Source organism: Elephas maximus, chromosome 4, assembly GCF_024166365.1.
Source record: "Elephas maximus indicus isolate mEleMax1 chromosome 4, mEleMax1 primary haplotype, whole genome shotgun sequence".
In the NCBI taxonomy this organism is placed as follows: Eukaryota; Metazoa; Chordata; class Mammalia; order Proboscidea; family Elephantidae; genus Elephas; species Elephas maximus.
In genome coordinates, this window is record NC_064822.1 from 106196606 (window position 1) to 106213530 (window position 16925).

Consider the following 16925-nt stretch of genomic DNA (forward strand, 5'->3'; position numbering starts at 1 on the left):
TGCTCAGAAGACATGTAGATGTAGAGACCCATGAATTGTCTCCCAACCAGTGTATCTCCACTTTGCCCTACCTTCTCCCTCTTCTTATCTCCACAACATTTTTTAGATGACAGAATACTAGTTGCTTTTGTTTTTTTGCTTTTGCCACAGTATTCCTTCTCTTTCCACACACCTCCATACGCACTCTCATACATTTGTGTGTGTGTGTGTGTGTGTGAAATTTTGCTTTTTAGTCAGGCTTTTAAAAACAAATTAATGTTTGTATGTATTAAAACAGTATGTTTAAAACTTTTTATTCTGTGTCTTTGCAATTGGCTCTGAGGGTAGTAACTATCATTTTGTCTTTATCTGTTTTTTATCTTGAAGGTCTAGCATAGTACCTGGCACATAGGTAGCATTTATTGAGTCTTGTTATCTGTTAAATTCAAACTTATTGTCCTGTTATTAAAAATACAATATTGCCTAGATTTGCTTATCTGACATCTCCCCTCCCCCGAATTCTCTAGTGTAGTGTACCTGCTCTACCACTGGTGGTATTCCAGGTCTCTTTAGGTGGGGCATGGATGAATATTTTTATTTTAATGTGTTGAATTCACAGACGTCAGATTTCTTATTTGAAAGTTAGGGCATTGGTTGGAACAAGATGACCTGTCAACAATTGGAATGGGCCTGTCAAAACTTGGAGCAGAAGACATTTCCCCTAGCCGTGCTGGTTGAGGAAGCTGGGAAAGTCGGATGTCATTTCCTGTGCACCACCACTATTGCTGTCACATGTCCTGAAGTGATACTCATTGTGCTATATCCATTGTCGTTGAGTTGATTCCGACTCATAGCAACCCTGTAGGACAGAGTAGAACTGCCCCATAGGGTTTCCAGGGAGTGGCTGATGAATTCAAACGACCATCCTTTTGGTTAGCAGCCCAGCTTGTAACCACTGTGCTGCCAGGGCTCCATCCTAAAGTGAGGAAATGTAAAATTCAAGTTGGAGGGATAAAAGATACACCCAGAAGAAATTGTGTATTCACTGCGTTATAATGTCCAGAGTCTAGAGCCTATTTCATTAATTCACTAAACAATGATACATTTACCATCAGTGTGCCAGTTGGTTAAGACCCTAGCTGGGAATACAGTGTGGAGCACAAAGAGGCAAATTTCTCTTCCTCATGGCACTTGCTACCTAGTGGAGACAAGAGGAGACAAGACATGGGCCAGATACTCACCCAGCTGTAAAACTGCAAGCCTGAGAAGTGCTACAAAGAATAGAAGGTAGACTTTTCAGAGTTTATAATAGGGGATTCAGCCAGTCAGGGACAGGACAACTTTACTCTGGAAGTGCTCTTGAGTTGAGATCTGAAGGGTGAATAGGTGTTAACTTCGCAGAAAGGAAGGGAGAATTTTCTAGGCATGTGAGGAAATGTCCTGTGCCAATACCTTGTGCTGGGAGGGAACATGAGAAGTAGAAGGGCCTGTCAAACTCTACTATGGGCAGAACTAGGGGATCGTGGCTTGAGATTCTGCACTGGACTTTGTAGACCATTTAAGGAATTTTTTTTTTTAATGTCTTTTGTGTGTTTAGTTTTTAAATAAAAAAGATTTAATAACAGTAGTGTTTTCATTATATTTATTTTTATAGTTACCATATAATTATGGCAAGTGGTACTCCTTTCTATTAATGAAATAAAGTTTTAAGTATATTTGAGTTTTTAAAAGGAGATACTTTAAAGAAAAATAGTAAATACTTGTATGAGAGATAAATGGATATAGCATTCTCCTGAAAGCATGCTATTGGGTGGGAATTCTCTATTCCAGTCAGTTCTAATTGTTTACCCTGTGTCAAGGATCATTTGAATCCTCGAGGCTTAGGAAGAGTGACATTTTTCAGCAAGTACAGTATAGACGTAATTATGGAAAAAAATTGAAAATCACAAAATTACAGTTAAATGTATCTTTACATTAAATAAGTGAACTAGATGTGAAGACCTTGTTCATATAATTTTTCAACTGTATTTTGACTTAACAGCTCTAATATCTTAAGAACTGAGCAGCGACCATGGGCTTAAGGGTTTGCTGGAGTTGATACTGTGGTAATTAACAAATCATTATTCCAAATAATGTCAAAACAGTCTTCACCCTCTTTTTCTTTGAAATGAAAAAGCAAAACAATATATACTTGATGTATGGGAAACAAACTGAAAACAGAGAGGGAGAGGTTGTAGAAACTTGATTGGCACTGGTAGGGATGTCTTGGAAAGAGCATTGGACTTGGAAGCCAGACGGGACCAAACACTTCTTAATGTGTTTACTATTGTGCTGAGTACTCTTCAGAAAACTTACTGTGGAAACTTTCAAACATTTTCAGAATAAGTGAATATTAGGTTGAATCATCATGGTTCCCATCACCTAGTTTCAACAGTTATTAACTCATGGCTTCTTGTCTTCTCCCTCTATCACCGACTGGATTATATATGAATTGAAGCAAATCCTAGATATCATTTCAGCCTTAAATATTTCAATATGTATCTCTAAAATATAAGGACTCCTTTGAAGAATTTCGTCTTTGTTAACTAGTGCTGCTTTAACAGAAATACCACATGTGGATGGCTTCAACAAAGAGGAATTTATTCTCTTACAGTCTAGGAGGCTAGAAGTCCAAATTCATGGTGCCAGCTCCAGGGAAAGGCTTTCTGTCTGTCAGCTCTGGGGGAAGTTCCTTGTCATCAATCTTCCCTGATTGAGGAGCTTCTCAGTGCAGGGATCCTAGGTCCAAAGGATATGCTATTCTCCTGGCTCTTGTTTCTTGGTGGTATGAGGTCCCCTGTCTCTCTTCTTGCTTCTTTCTCTTATATCTCAAAAGGGATTGACTTAAGCCCTGGTAGTGCAGTGGTTAAGCTCTAAGGCTGCTAACCAAAAGGTTGGCAGTTTGAACTCACCAGCTGCTCCTTGGAAACCCTACGGGGTAGTTCTGTTCTGTCCAGTGCGGTTGCTATGGGTCGGAGTCAACTCGATGGCAACGAATTTGGGTTTTTTTGACCATAACCATAATACTATTATCACACCTAAAAAATGATCCCTTGATATCATCAAGTATCCATTCAGTGTTTAAAATTTTCCTGATTGTCATTTATATTGTATGTGTGTGCATGTGTGCATACACACACCTTTTTTTAAGTTTGTTGAATCAGAATCCAAATAAGAACCATATATGTAGATTCCTTCTCCCCACCGTTGATTTTTAGCATATTGCTCACTTAACTTAAAAACTGTAGTATTGCTCTTTTTACAAAGGAGGAAACTGAGTCCTTGAGAGGTGAAGTAATTTGCTTAGCATCACACAGCTAGTGAGCTTTTTTTTAGCTGAAAATCAACCCTGACCTGTCTGACTCCAAAGCCTTTGTGCCTTTTTGGAGTTAGAAGACTTTGGATTCAAACTCTGGCCAAATAGAGAGTTCTTTTCTCGTGTCATTCTACCTATTTTTCCCCTGAACCAAGTGTTTACAGTCCTGGGTAACCTAATTAGGATTCTGCTAATTTCTGTTCCACTCCCTTACAGAAGAGGAACTTTGAGCTTGCTACTGCACAGAAGGGGAGGAGATCGGGGCTTTAGTCCAGCAGCTCTCTGCTTAACCACAGCAGCTCCAGAAAAATCTTTTTCTTTTCACCTCTTCCATCACCTCCTAAGAGGGGTCCTGATTTTGGGGTCATAGTACACCTGCAGCTTTTACAGTTCTAAAGATCTAGAACTGCAGTGTCCAATATGGTGGCAACAAGCCACAATGGCTACTTCAATTTTAATTAAAATTAAATAAAATTATAATCAGTCCCTCAGTCACACTAGCCACATTTCAAGTGCTCTGTGTTCACATGTGGCTAGCGGTTAACCATATTGGATAGTGCAGTTATAGAACATTTCTGTCATTGCAGAAATTCTGTTAGCACTGAAAAATAATGGGCGGAGGCAATCATCTGTGGTTTTAACCTCAGGTTAAAATTGGGGGACTGGCTCCTTCTTTTTCTCTGTTGAGAACTCTCTCAGGATTTGGATTATCAGGCTTGAAAGGGGGGTGTGAGGACACCAGAGTTTGAGACCCTGAGTAATGACTGTTCTGTGAGGTTAGAAGAACAATGACAATAAGGGGGAAGGGACTACTACTAGCTAAAATAAAATCTGGTGCTTCTTTCCGTCTTTCATCTGCCAGGCCCACAGTCTGCACTAAATCACTGGAATTGCTAGCAAAGTATATTCATCTCATTATAAATTTGTCTGTCTGCATTGTTCTCATTAGCTTCAGTTGGGGTCTGAAAGAGGAAGAGACCTTTCATTTATTTTCTATGAGTGTAATGGTAACTGTTGAGATGGACTCTTTAGATTTGTGAGTTCTGTTTATTTTTATTCCTAAATTTCTGTATCCATGTGTTTGGGTATTAGAATACCTGGATAAAATTTTACATGCAAAATTTTATGGCCTTGGGCATTTTTGGGGATGATGAGACTGGATTCTCATCCAGCGTTGGGAAAGGGAAGAGAACGTTTGGTGAAAGGGAAGGAAGGCAGTGTTCCTGGGGCCTGATGCAAAGAAAGAAAAAGAGGAGAATTCAGGAAGGCGACGTTCAGGACAGAGAAGCAGCCGGAAGGCGACGTTCAGGACAGAGAAGCAGCCTGGGGTTTTATTTTGTTATTTAAATTCAAGAGGAGTGGTTTGAACCACACTACTCCAAAGGAAGGCGAAATCTGCATTAACTGAAAATACCAGAGAAAACCTGGGAGAGGTAGAACCTGAGAAGAACCTTGAAGGATGACAGGTGGACTTTCCTTGGTTTAGCATTTTATTGGTTATATTTCCATGAAACCCCATCTAATTTCCACAGAAATAAATTCCAATTTCATGATTCAATTATTTTCTTGAAATGTTTTATTTTTCTTTTAAACACATTGACCAAAGTTGGTATTTCTCTTACATTTTGACCCTTGATTTCTTGATTGGTTTTCAACCAGATCTCTTCAGAATAACATGTTCTAAAGAGCTTCCATGTTTCACCAAATCATTTCCTCTGCCTGAAACACCTTCCAACCCTCAGGGAATTATCTTTTGGGACCAGCTAAATTAACTAACACCCCTTCTTTGCTGCCACAGTACAGTATTTTCTTCCTTTCCTCTATTATAACTTGTATTCCGTTCATTGTAGTTAATTTATATTCTCAACATCTAGTTCAGTCTCTGTTCCTTAGAGAGTACTTAATGTTTGGTGAATAGATATGATTAAATATAATCAGTTCTGAAATGTGTTTTTTAGTGTTAAGAACTCAGCTGTCTTATATGCATAGGTGCAATATATATTTTGTTAATTGAATTTTTATTTGTTCTTAGATGTCACTAAGAGGATCTGCGCCAGTGACAATTGTACCTCTTCCTGGAGAGCAAGTACAGGTTCAGGGGGTCATCCAGACAGCTCAGTCTTCTGTAATTCACCCACCACACGTGCAAACGGTACAGAAATTCGAAGACTTAGTGGCAAGAGTGGGGACTTTTATACCCCGAGTCTTCGGACACACTGAAATTGCTATAGTTATGATATTATAAACCAAGAAAACAAAGTTGTCTTAGAAATTAGATTATAGAACAAATGAGGTAAATAGGAAAGTTTAAAAATTTCCTAGTTTCATGTGTATACTACCTAGTAAAAGTAGAAGACAATTTTTGGGAAAGTTACTGCTTAGAATTTAAGAGAATGCAGGATTTTTTTAAAGGGAAACAACCTTTTGTCCCAGTGGTACTTCATGAAAAGGAGAATTCCGAAGTGCAAGGGTGATGATGTTTGAGTCTTAGAGAGGTAAAACAGTACCTACCTTTTGCTTTATGGAGGTCAAACAAAAGAGAGTTCTCTCACAGTAAAGTTCTCATTTTTATTTCTACATCTTCATATTAACACCTGATAACAGTCGGAAGAAAAGAACCATGTTAGGTTTCTTTTCTTTATACTGCCCATTTTATCTTGTGGCTGTGATAAATCCCAGAATGGCTTTGGTCGTCTCTGATTTTTAGAAACAGCCATCCTGGAAGAAAAACTGTATGCCTCATTGTTTCCTCTTGAATTATATCATAGCTGGCAGTGTTGTCAGCTCTAGAGCTACATCTAGCTATTTGTACTCTAGATAAGATTCTACTTTTATTGGCTGGTTCTGTCATTAAAGAAAAATATTTGATCTTAGTTCCAAGTAACCCTTTAGTTTTAGAAATTATTTTCTTACTTGAATTCAGTGGGAGGCCTTGGAGTAGATTTAAGGACAACAATAAAAATAGGTAAAGGATTAGTTTAGAAATGGAATATCCAGCGCACTTGAAAAGACAGAAGTGGCAGATTTTTCTTAATTATTATTAGTTAATTAAGTAGCAACCAGTTATTTCTTTTCTATCAAAAGATAATAGATTTTATATGGTAAGGTATAAATGAGTAGTTGTATATTGGTGCTCATTTTTGAAGATATTGTAGTTTGTAAAACAAGCTTCTCTGAAAATTTAAGGTCTGAGTCTAAATAGTTTAGGGGAAGGCTTTCTGTAGACAGTGACTAAACGTAGAATTGATTTCATATGTCCCTTCTAGAAGCCTGTTGAGTTATTTTACTTTTAAATGAAGATGAAGCTTTAAATGAAGGTGTCACAATCCAGCTTTGGACAAATGTTGGAAAATGAAATACATTTTAAAAATTGAAAATAACTTTTCTCAATTATAAAATACTGCTATAGCTTAAAACTTGCATGTAGTTATTATGTTGACATAGTTCTAAATGGTTTATTATTAATATAGTTAACGTTTATTATATGTTTACCATGTGCCAGGTACCGAGTGCTTTGTTTCAACTCATTTAATTGTGAAATGAGATAAAGCTAATTACAAGTTTTAAAATTGTGTATGTTTATACCTGCCTTTGCCAGTAACTTCACCTTGCTAAATCTAATTGTCTGTTCGTAGTTTTTGTTTTACTTCACTTGTTAGTAGCATTTAACATAGTTCATCGCTCCTTTCTCCTCGATACACCAGCTCCAGTAGTTTTCCAGGACACCTCCTTTGATTTTCCATCAGCCTCACTGGTGGCTCCTTCTCAGTCTCATTTGCTGGTTGCTCCACTTCTCATCAATCTCTTAATGTTAGTCTGTTTCTGGGTCAGTCCTTGGTTGTTTTCTCTATCTCTGTTTACTCCCTTAGTGAGCTCATCTAATCTCATGGCTTTAAGGACTATCCAGAAAGCTACAACTCCCAAATTTATACATCTACTCCAGACTGCTTCCCTGAACCTCCTTAGGCTTGTATATCCAGCTGTCTCCTCAGTGTTACCAGTTGGATATCTGATAGGCATTTCAAACTTAGCGTGTCCAAAATCCAAATCAGATATCATTAATGACCAAAGGCTTTGAGTAATGTGCATCAGTATAGAAGTGGGATGGAAATCAGATATGGGTCTTCACACTCTAGTGGAATAGTATTGCATTAATTTGGGGATAGACTTTCTTACTAGTTCTGGACCTGCTGTGTTATATTTTCTCTAATTAGTGTGGGCTCCTGGAATAAATTGTCTTCATTTCTGTTCCTTTTTTTAGGTCCTAGTATTAATAACCTTAGAGCTAATGTACAAATGAATTTGGGTGGCAGGAGACAGTTTTTTATGAAACTAAAAATTTGATTTAATTCTTTTTCCATCTGCATTGTTCATCATAGTAAAATCAGTTGTGTTTTTCAGGCATCATCCTTATCAGAAAGTGAGGAGTCTCAGGACTCATCTGACAGCATAGGCTCCTCACAGAAAGCCCACGGGATCCTAGCACGGCGCCCATCTTACAGGTGAGTACCCTCTCCTGTCAAACCTTGCATGTGCTGTGTTACCAAATGATTTAGATGGTGGTGTGAAAAGCACAAATGCAGTCAGCATATGTAAAGCCAAAACCAACAACTATAAGGAAAAATTAACAAATCCTTCATTTGAATGAGAGATTCTAAGACACCTCTCTCAATAATTGATAAATGAAGTTGTCAAGAAAAAAGATATAAAAGATTTGACCAACATATTTAGCAAACTTAATCTAGTAGACAAATGTACAGCACTACACCCAGAAATAAGAGATCTACCGTATTTTTACGCAAATAGTATAGGCCTTCTACATTTGTTTGCTGACTGCTCCCTCCCCCTGTGAGGTATATTCATAAGCACGCTGTGCTCATTTTTTATAGGCCTTCTACATTTGTTTGCTGACTGCTCCCTCCCCCTGTGAGGTATATTCATAAGCACGCTGTGCTCATTTTTTTTGACAGCAGCATTTTTTTTTCCATTTTCCCATTCTTGTTCTTTTTTTTAATTTTATTTTTATTGTGCTTTAAGTGAAAGTTTACAAATCAAGTCAGTCTCTCATACAGAAATTTATAAACACCTTGTTATATACTCCTAATTGCTCTCTTCCTAATAAGACAGCACACTCCTTCCCTCCACTCTCTCTTTTTGTGTCCATTTGGCTAGCTCCTGACCCCCTCTGCCCTCTCGTCTCCCCTCCAGGCAGGAGATGCCAACATATTGACAGCAACATTTTTTAAAAAATTGGCTTAGTGGCACTTCTAAAAATACCTTGCCGGGGGGGCGGGTGGGAAGGCACATGTTACTTGCATGAAAACAGGGTAATGACCAATTTTTTTCCAAAGAACATATGACCTTTACAAAATCTGTTGCATATTAGGCCATAAAGCAAGTGTCTCATTTCCAAAGTTGATAATAAACAGAATAAATATGCTGACCAGGAATCAGTTAAGTTAGAAATCCATAACAGAGATAACCTTGAAGGAAAAAAATCCTAACTGAAAAATGATTTTTTAAATTTCTGAAATTATTTTCGAGTTAAGAAATAATAAATAGAAGATATTTAGAACTGAGTGACAGTGAAATGTTACATTCAAAACTTGTAGGGTTCAGCCCAAGTGCTACTTTATGTTGGAAAAGAGCAATAAAGTTAGAAATTAATTAGTTAATAATGTAACACAAGTCAAAAAGAAACAAAGTAAACGGAAGCAAATAATAAAAAGCAGAAATCACTAAAATTGATAATAAAAAGACAAAGTATCAACAAAATCAAAAGCCGATTCTTTGAAAACTCTAATTCAATGTTTTATTTATTTACATAGCAGACACAAATACATCATCCCTTGGTATCCACAGGAGATTGGTTCCAGGACCCCACTGTGGATACCAAAATTGGCAGATGCTTAATTAATTTCCTTATACAAAATGACGTAGTATTTGCATATAACCTACATATATCCTCCTGTATACTTTAAATCATCTCTAGATTACTTATAATACCTAGTGTAATATAAATGCTATGTAAAGAGTTGTTTCATCACAGTTGAAGACTTGCTCTGGAAGGTAACCTTTATGTTTCGTGAGTTTCTTGAGCTCTTCTGGGAACCTTGATGCTGCCTTGGCATAAGCCAAAGCCGATTCTCCGGTAATCTTTAAGTTCTTGAGGCTGTAGCACTTTATATAGCTAGCCAGCCATCCCTTACTGGTTTTAAATTCCTTCCTCTCACTTTCCTCAACCCCCTCACACTTAGCCTCTGAGGGGTTGCTTTGACGACTTAATTGCTTTTTAGGAACCATTTCTTCACAAAAACAAAGGGTACACGCAGCACAAGTGGCGAACGAATGACATGTGAAATGAACAATGCTGAAACAGTGAGTGGCTGGAGAGAGACTGAGGATCTGTGGAATGGCAGGAGGCAGCAGCAGCGTACCTTAACACAGCACTTTATTCGTGTGGATTCATAGTGCTCGGTGTGCGGCATTTTCCAGTTTTACTTTTTGGGACTTTTTTTGTTTTGTCCTGAATATTTTCAATCCACAGTTGGTTGAATCTATGGATGCAGAATGTGCAGATAACAGAGTGCCGACTGTGTAGCACTTTTCTAAGTGCTTTGCAAATACTAGCTTATGTAATCCTAGCAACCAAATGAGATAGAAACTATTACTAATTCATCCTTGTTTTACAGATGAGGAAACCGAAGCACAAAGAGATTAAATAACTTGCCAAAAGTTACTACTAGTGATTTGCTGAGCTAGGATTCAAACCTAGGCAATCTGGCTGAAGAGTTCTGTTCTTAACCACTATGTTACGCTGTTTACCACAGACAATCATCTGGCAGTATTGAGGAAGAAAAAAGAGAAGGCACCAGTAAACTGTTTTAGGAATGGATAATTACAGATGCAATGGATATTTTAAAATAATATATTTGAAAATATGATGCCAGTATTTCTGAAAACTTAAACAAAATGAAGTATCCAAAGAAAAATATAAATTACTGAAACCAACTGAAGAAGAAAGAAAATTTAAATGGTCATCTAGCCAAGAAAATAAATCAATAATTATCTCTGCTCACCTCCTCTCCCAAAATAACTGGATTCAGATTTTTTAGGTATGCTGTATCAAAAATCTTATATAAACTGTTCCAGAAAAAATTTTTTAAAGTGGGAGGAGGAGCACTCTCCCTTAATTCTGATGCTAGGATAACTTTGATACCAAAACCAATTGAAGACAGTAGGAGAATGTTTTTATAATTCTCTCCTATCTTGCTTATCAACATAAACACAGAAGTCCTAATAAAATAAAGGTTTATATCATAATTCTAAGTAAACCAAGTATGGTTTATTCTAGGTATGCAAAGATGGTTAAATATTAGAAATTTTACTAATTTAAACCACTTATAGTAATAGATTGAAAAACCGCAATCATTCAATAAATGCAGAAAAAGTATTTGATAAAATTCAGCACCCACTCATGATAAATTCTAAACAAATAAGGAATAAAAAGGGACTTTTTTTTTTTTTTTTTTTAGCATATACAGACTTGGAGAATTTAACTATAGGGCAGACCATGCCCCAAATCCTAGACTGACCACTAGGTGGTACACACATGGGACAGATCAGAATAGGGCTACAGAGGCTTTTTTTCAAAGGCCGAACTGATGTTGGAACCACAGCCCACAGTTGCAGCCTGGATCCAACCAGGTTTATAGCTTTCTAAAATAGGAATATCAGAAACCTCCATAGGATGTAAATAAGACCCAGAATCTGATTGTATAATACTGAAAATGCCCAGAATATGATAAAAAAATTACTTGGCATAGAAAAAACCTGGAAAAATCTCAATTTGCATGAGAAAAAACAATCAATGCCAACTCCAACATGACACAGATGCTGGAATTATCTGACAGAGACTTAAAAGGAGCTATTATTAAAGTGTTTCAAGAAGTAAGGGTGAACTCTTTAGAAATGAATGGAAAAATAGAAACTCTTAGCAAAAAAACAAACGATACAAAGAAAACCAAATAGAAATTTTAGAGCTGAGAAATACAGTAACAAGTAAAATCTCACTGGATGGGTTCAAAAGCAAATTGAGACGAGATGAAAGACTCAGTAAACTTGAAGTTCAGTAGAGGTTATTTAATTTGATCAGTAGAAAAGAGACTGGAAAAAATTAAATTCCCAGGGACCTGTGGACAATACCAAAAGGTCTAACATTTGTATCACTGGAATCACAGAAGGAGAGAAGAAATATGCTACAGAAAAAAAGTATTTGAAAAAATAATGGCTGAGCATTTTCCAAATTTGGTGAAAGACTTAAACATATTAACAGAATAAAGGACCCCCCCCCCAAGAAAAATTAGTATCTCAACAGACAGAGAAAAAGCATTTGACTATCCAGTACCCTTTCATGATAACCCCTCAACAAACTAGGGCTAGAAGGGAACTGTCTCAACCTAATAAAGGTTATCTGCAAAAACTCACAGCTAACATCATACACAGTGATGAAAGACAATGTTTTTCCCCTAAAATCAGGCACGAGGCAAGGATGTCTGCTCTCACTGCTTCTGTGTAACATTATACTTGATATTCTAGCCAGGGCAGTTAGGAAAGAAAATGAAATAAAAGGCACACAGGTTGGAAAGGAGAGGGAAAAAAAAAAAACAATTTGCAGATGACATGATCTTCTATATAATTCTAAGCAATCTACTAAAACACTACCAGAACTAATAAAAGAGTTCAGCAAGGTCGCAGGATACATGATCAGTATACAAAAATCAGTTGTATTTCTATGTACTAGCAGTGAACAATTCAAAAATGAAATTAAGAAAACTTCTATTTATAATGACATCAAAAGGTGTAAAATACTTAGGCTAAATTTAAATTTGAAAATTTAAATTTATACTTTTGTATAAATTTAACAAAAGAAGTGCAAGACTTGTACATTGAAAACTACAAACGTTGGAAGAAATTAATATGGAAATAAATGGAAAGACATTGATGGAAGGATATAATGTGGTTAAGACAAATGACCCAGTTAAAAAATAGGCAAAAGATCTGATAGACATTTCTCCAAAGAAAATATACAAATGGCCGATAAGCATATGAAAAGATGCTCAACATTATTATAGGGAAAATGAAAATCAAAATCATGAGATATCACTTCAAACCCACTAAGATGGCTAAAATAAAAAAGACAGACAGGAACAAGTGTTGGCAATGATCTGGAGAAATTAAAACCTTCATACATTGCTGGTGAGAATATGAAATGGTACAGCTGCTGTGGAAAACATGTTGGCAGTTTCTCAAAATGCTAATCATAGAGTTTCCATATGACCCAGCAATTTCACTCCTAGTTATATACCCAAGAGAAATGAAAACATAAAAACGTGTACACAAGTGTTCATAACAGCATTATTCATAATAGCCAAAAAGTCAGTAACCCTAATATCTACCAACTGATGAATGGATAAACAAAATGTAGTATATTCAGTGGAATGTTATTTAGCCATAAAGAAGAATGCAGTACTGATACATGGTAGAACATGGATGAACCTTGAAAATAATAAGCTAAGTGAAAAGCCAGTCACAAAAGACCACATATGTTGTGATTCCATATACATGAAATGTCCAAATAGACAAATTTACAGAGAAAGTAGATGAGTGGTTGCTTAGGACTGGGGGAGAGGATGGAAGAATGAGGATTGACCACTAATGGTACTAAGTTTCTTTTCAGGGAGGGGGGACAAAAATATTCTAAAATTAGATTGTAGTGATGGCTACACAACCCTGTGAATATACTAAAAACACTGAATTGTACACTTAAATGGCTTAATTGTATAGAATGTGAATTTTATTTTAATACTGTTTTTTAAAAAAGGCAAAAACTATCAGAATGGATTCAAAAACATGACTCACATCAAATATAATGCTATATGTAGGTTTAGGTAAAAAGATGGCTAAAGATATGTCATGAAAACAGTAATAAAAAGAAAGCTGAAGTGATCATGTTAATATCAGTATATTGTTGCTGTTGTGATAAAATATAAGAGACTTCAGAGTAGAGAGCAAAGAAAATCACCAGGGATAAAGAGGGACATTACATAATGATAAGAGGAGTCAATTCACCAAGAAGATACAATCCTAAATATGTATATACCTAACAACAGATCTTCACAATACGTGAAGCAAAAACTAACAGAACTGAAGAGAAATTTAAGCATTAAATCAACCATTATAAGTTGGAGACTTCAGTATATGTCTCACCGTACACAACAGAATTTACCGTCAGAAAATCATCAATGTTACAGAAGAGCGGAACAACACCATCAACTAACTCGACCCAATTGACATTTTTAGAACACTTTAGCCAACAGTAGAATGGACATTGTTTTCAAGTGCATGTGGAATATCTGTAAGAAAGACCATATCCTGGTTCATGAAACAAACTTTAATAAATTTAAAAGAACTGAAATCATGCTAAGTATGGTCTCTTGATCAAACTGGAATTAGACTAGAAACCAGTAATAGAAAAAGTATGAGAAAATCTCCAAACACTTGAAAATTAAGCAGTACACTTTTAAATGATCCATGGGCCAAAGAGGAGGTCTTAAAGGAAAGTACAAAATACTTTGAACTGAATGAAAATACAAAATAATCAAAATTTGTGAGATGTACCTAAATTAATTGGAAATGTCAATTAGATTGAAATTTAAGCATTAGATGCTTACGTTAGAAACAGGTCTCAAATTAATAATCTGAGCTTCTACCTTAAGAAAGTATTTTTAAAAAGAGCAAAATAAGCCCAAAACAAGCAGAAGAAAGGAAAATATAAAGAGTAAAAATCAATGAAATTGAAAAAAGTTAATAGAGATAGTGTAACCAAAAGCTGCTTCTTAGAAAAAAAATCATTAAAGTTGGTAATTCTGTAACAAGGCAGAAAGAGAAAGGAATAAAGGGGAGAGTGGTTGGAGAGGTCACAGAGGGACAGGTTATGGCTTTGTAGGCCGTGGCATTTCTTCTGAGTGAAATGGGGAGCCACTGTTGTCAGTTTTGTTGTGGTGGCACCATTTTGACCGTTTTGGGTATACACTTCAGTGACATTACATTCACAGTGTTGTGCAACCATAACTATTTTGAAAACTTCATCATCACCCCAAACAGAAACTACCCATTTAGCAATACTCCTTATTTTTTCTTCCCTCTAGCCCCTGGTAACTTCGTATCTGCTTTCTGTTTCTATCAGTTTGCCTATTCTAGATATTTCATATAAGAGGAGCCATACAACATTTGTCCTTTTGTGTCTGACTTATTTCACTTAGCATGATGTTTTTAAGGTTCATCCATGTTGTACTACTGTATATCAGAAATTCATTTTTCTTCATGGCTGAATAATACTCCATTGTATAGATAACACCACATTTTGTTTATCCATTCATCTGCTGATGAACACTTGGTTGTTTCTACCTTTTGGCTGCTGTGAAAGTGCTGCTGTGAACATTGGTGTACAAGCGCCTATTTGCTTCCCTGCTTTCAAGTCTTTCGGATATATACCCAGGAGTGGAATTGCTGAATGATACAGTAATTTTATGTTTAACTTTTTGAGGAACCGCCAAACTGTTTTCCGCAGCAGTTGCACCATTTTACATTCACACCAGCAGTGCAAGGTTTCCGATTTCTCCACACTGCAGGATTTTAAGGAGATGAGTGACTTGCTCTAATTTACAGTTTAAAAAGAGGACTTTGATAGCTGTGTGGAGAATAAGGGAAAGGGTGAACTAAAGGAGACCAGTAGAGGCTATTGTGACCAATCAAGAAGTGATGGTGTGGACTACGGTGACAGCAGTGGAGTTGATGAGCAGTGGAGGTGATATATCACATTCTGGATTTGTTTTCTAGATGGGGACAATAGAATTTGCTTATGAATTAGATAGGGAATATGAGAGAAGATAACCCCAAACTTCTTAGTTTAAGTAACTGGAAGAATGGAATTATATTTACTGAAATTTGGAAGACGACAGAGGACAGGAAGATATCTAACATTAGATTTTGGACGTGTTAAGTTTGAGGTGCCTATTGAATGGAAATGTTCAATGTAAAATTGGAATTAGAAATCTGGAGTCAGGAGAGAGTTTGGGGAAATATTTGGAGGATCATGGGACTGATGTGATCACCAGAAGGATAATGTAGCTAGAAAAGAGAAAGAAGACAGCACTCTGAGGCTTTCCAAGGTTGAGTCAGGAGAATGGGGAAAAACAAAAAACAATGGTAAATAATATCTCTGAATGCTATGTAGTAAAAATAATATATTTATGGGAATGATGGACAACAACTTAGATAATGGTACTCTTTGATGGGAAGAAGGGAAAAAGAAGGAATTAGTGATGACATTTTGTTATGTCTATAACTTGATTTATGTTAAAATGTAAGATCGGAAACATATCAAAATATTAGTATCTGTTGATTCTTGGTATACAGTAGCTAGCTGTTTTCTTCATACTCTGAAAGTTTCATAATTTACAATTGAAAAATGGACATAGTATTCACAGTCTCATTCTAGCCTGGCTGCATAAAATCATGAAGGCACCTTGTTGAATGGATTCTGGAGCTGTACCTTAGACCTACGTATTCACTCATTAGAAGTATCAGTTGGGAATCTGGATTCAACACACCTCTCCAGATGATTCTGATACATAAGCAGGTTTAGGAACCACTGTTACTATTCCACAAATCCTAACACAGAGTCTTGATAGGACTGCCCCTACTTTGTTTTCTATGTGCAAATTAATACAGTCTAAAATTGTATTAGCTCTTGGTGGGAAGACCATCCAAAGTAAGAAAACCAAACTGAAGGACCTTCAACATGTTATAGAGGAACAGCTGAAGAAACTATAAATATTTGGCCTAGAATAAGGAAGACCTGTAACAGTAACCAAATACTGCAGAACAGGGCAGTGGTACAGAATTTGGAGTTTAGGCTTAAATGTTTCTGGTTTCACTGGGTAGAACCAGCTTTGGGTCTAAAGAAGTGGCTTTACGGAATGGTTTGCTCTTTGGCAGTGATGGGTGCCTTATTCCTGGAAGTAGAGGCTGTTCGGAATGTTACAGAGGGAATTCCTTCATGGACTGGGAGACTGACAAATAACATGAAAGAGATCCCTTTTCAAGCTAAGGTTTTTTATTTTCGTGTGTGTGTTTTTTTGTTGTTTTTATACAAGTAGTTCAGTTTTCTACAATGAACATGGAGTTTTTTGTTTTGTGTGTGTTTTTTTTTAATCGTAGAGCAATGCTTCTTATCATTTCCATTCCACAGATAGGGAAACTGAAATATGTATGTCCAAGTATTCCATTCTAAGGTTTTTTTGAACTGTCAGTGCCATAAGGAATGGAAAGACAACAATTATGTGTATTTTTGAGCACTTACTATGAGCTAGAAGGAATCCTGGTAGCGCAGTGGTTAAGCACTTGGCTGCTTATTGAAAGGTCAGCAGTCATACTTACCCAGCCATTCTGCAGGAGAGAAGACCTGTCAATCTGCTGCTATAAAGATTACAGCCAGGGAAACCATATGGGGCAGTTCTGCTCTGTC

The 16925-nt window shown here is 36.5% G+C and overlaps 1 protein-coding gene across 2 annotated transcripts in view; it reads left to right on the top strand.

The window, feature by feature from the left end:
- Nucleotides 1-16925, top strand: part of ATF1 (activating transcription factor 1) — a 74705-nt gene that overhangs the window by 25132 nt on the left and 32648 nt on the right. Inside the window, exons 3-4 of one of the 2 annotated variants that reach the window (XM_049883105.1) lie at nt 5367-5486; nt 7736-7836. In XM_049883105.1, coding sequence (XP_049739062.1) covers nt 5367-5486; nt 7736-7836 — 221 coding nt within the window. The remainder of the gene's footprint in view (nt 1-5366; nt 5487-7735; nt 7837-16925) is intronic. The other variant, XM_049883106.1, reaches the window with a different exon arrangement.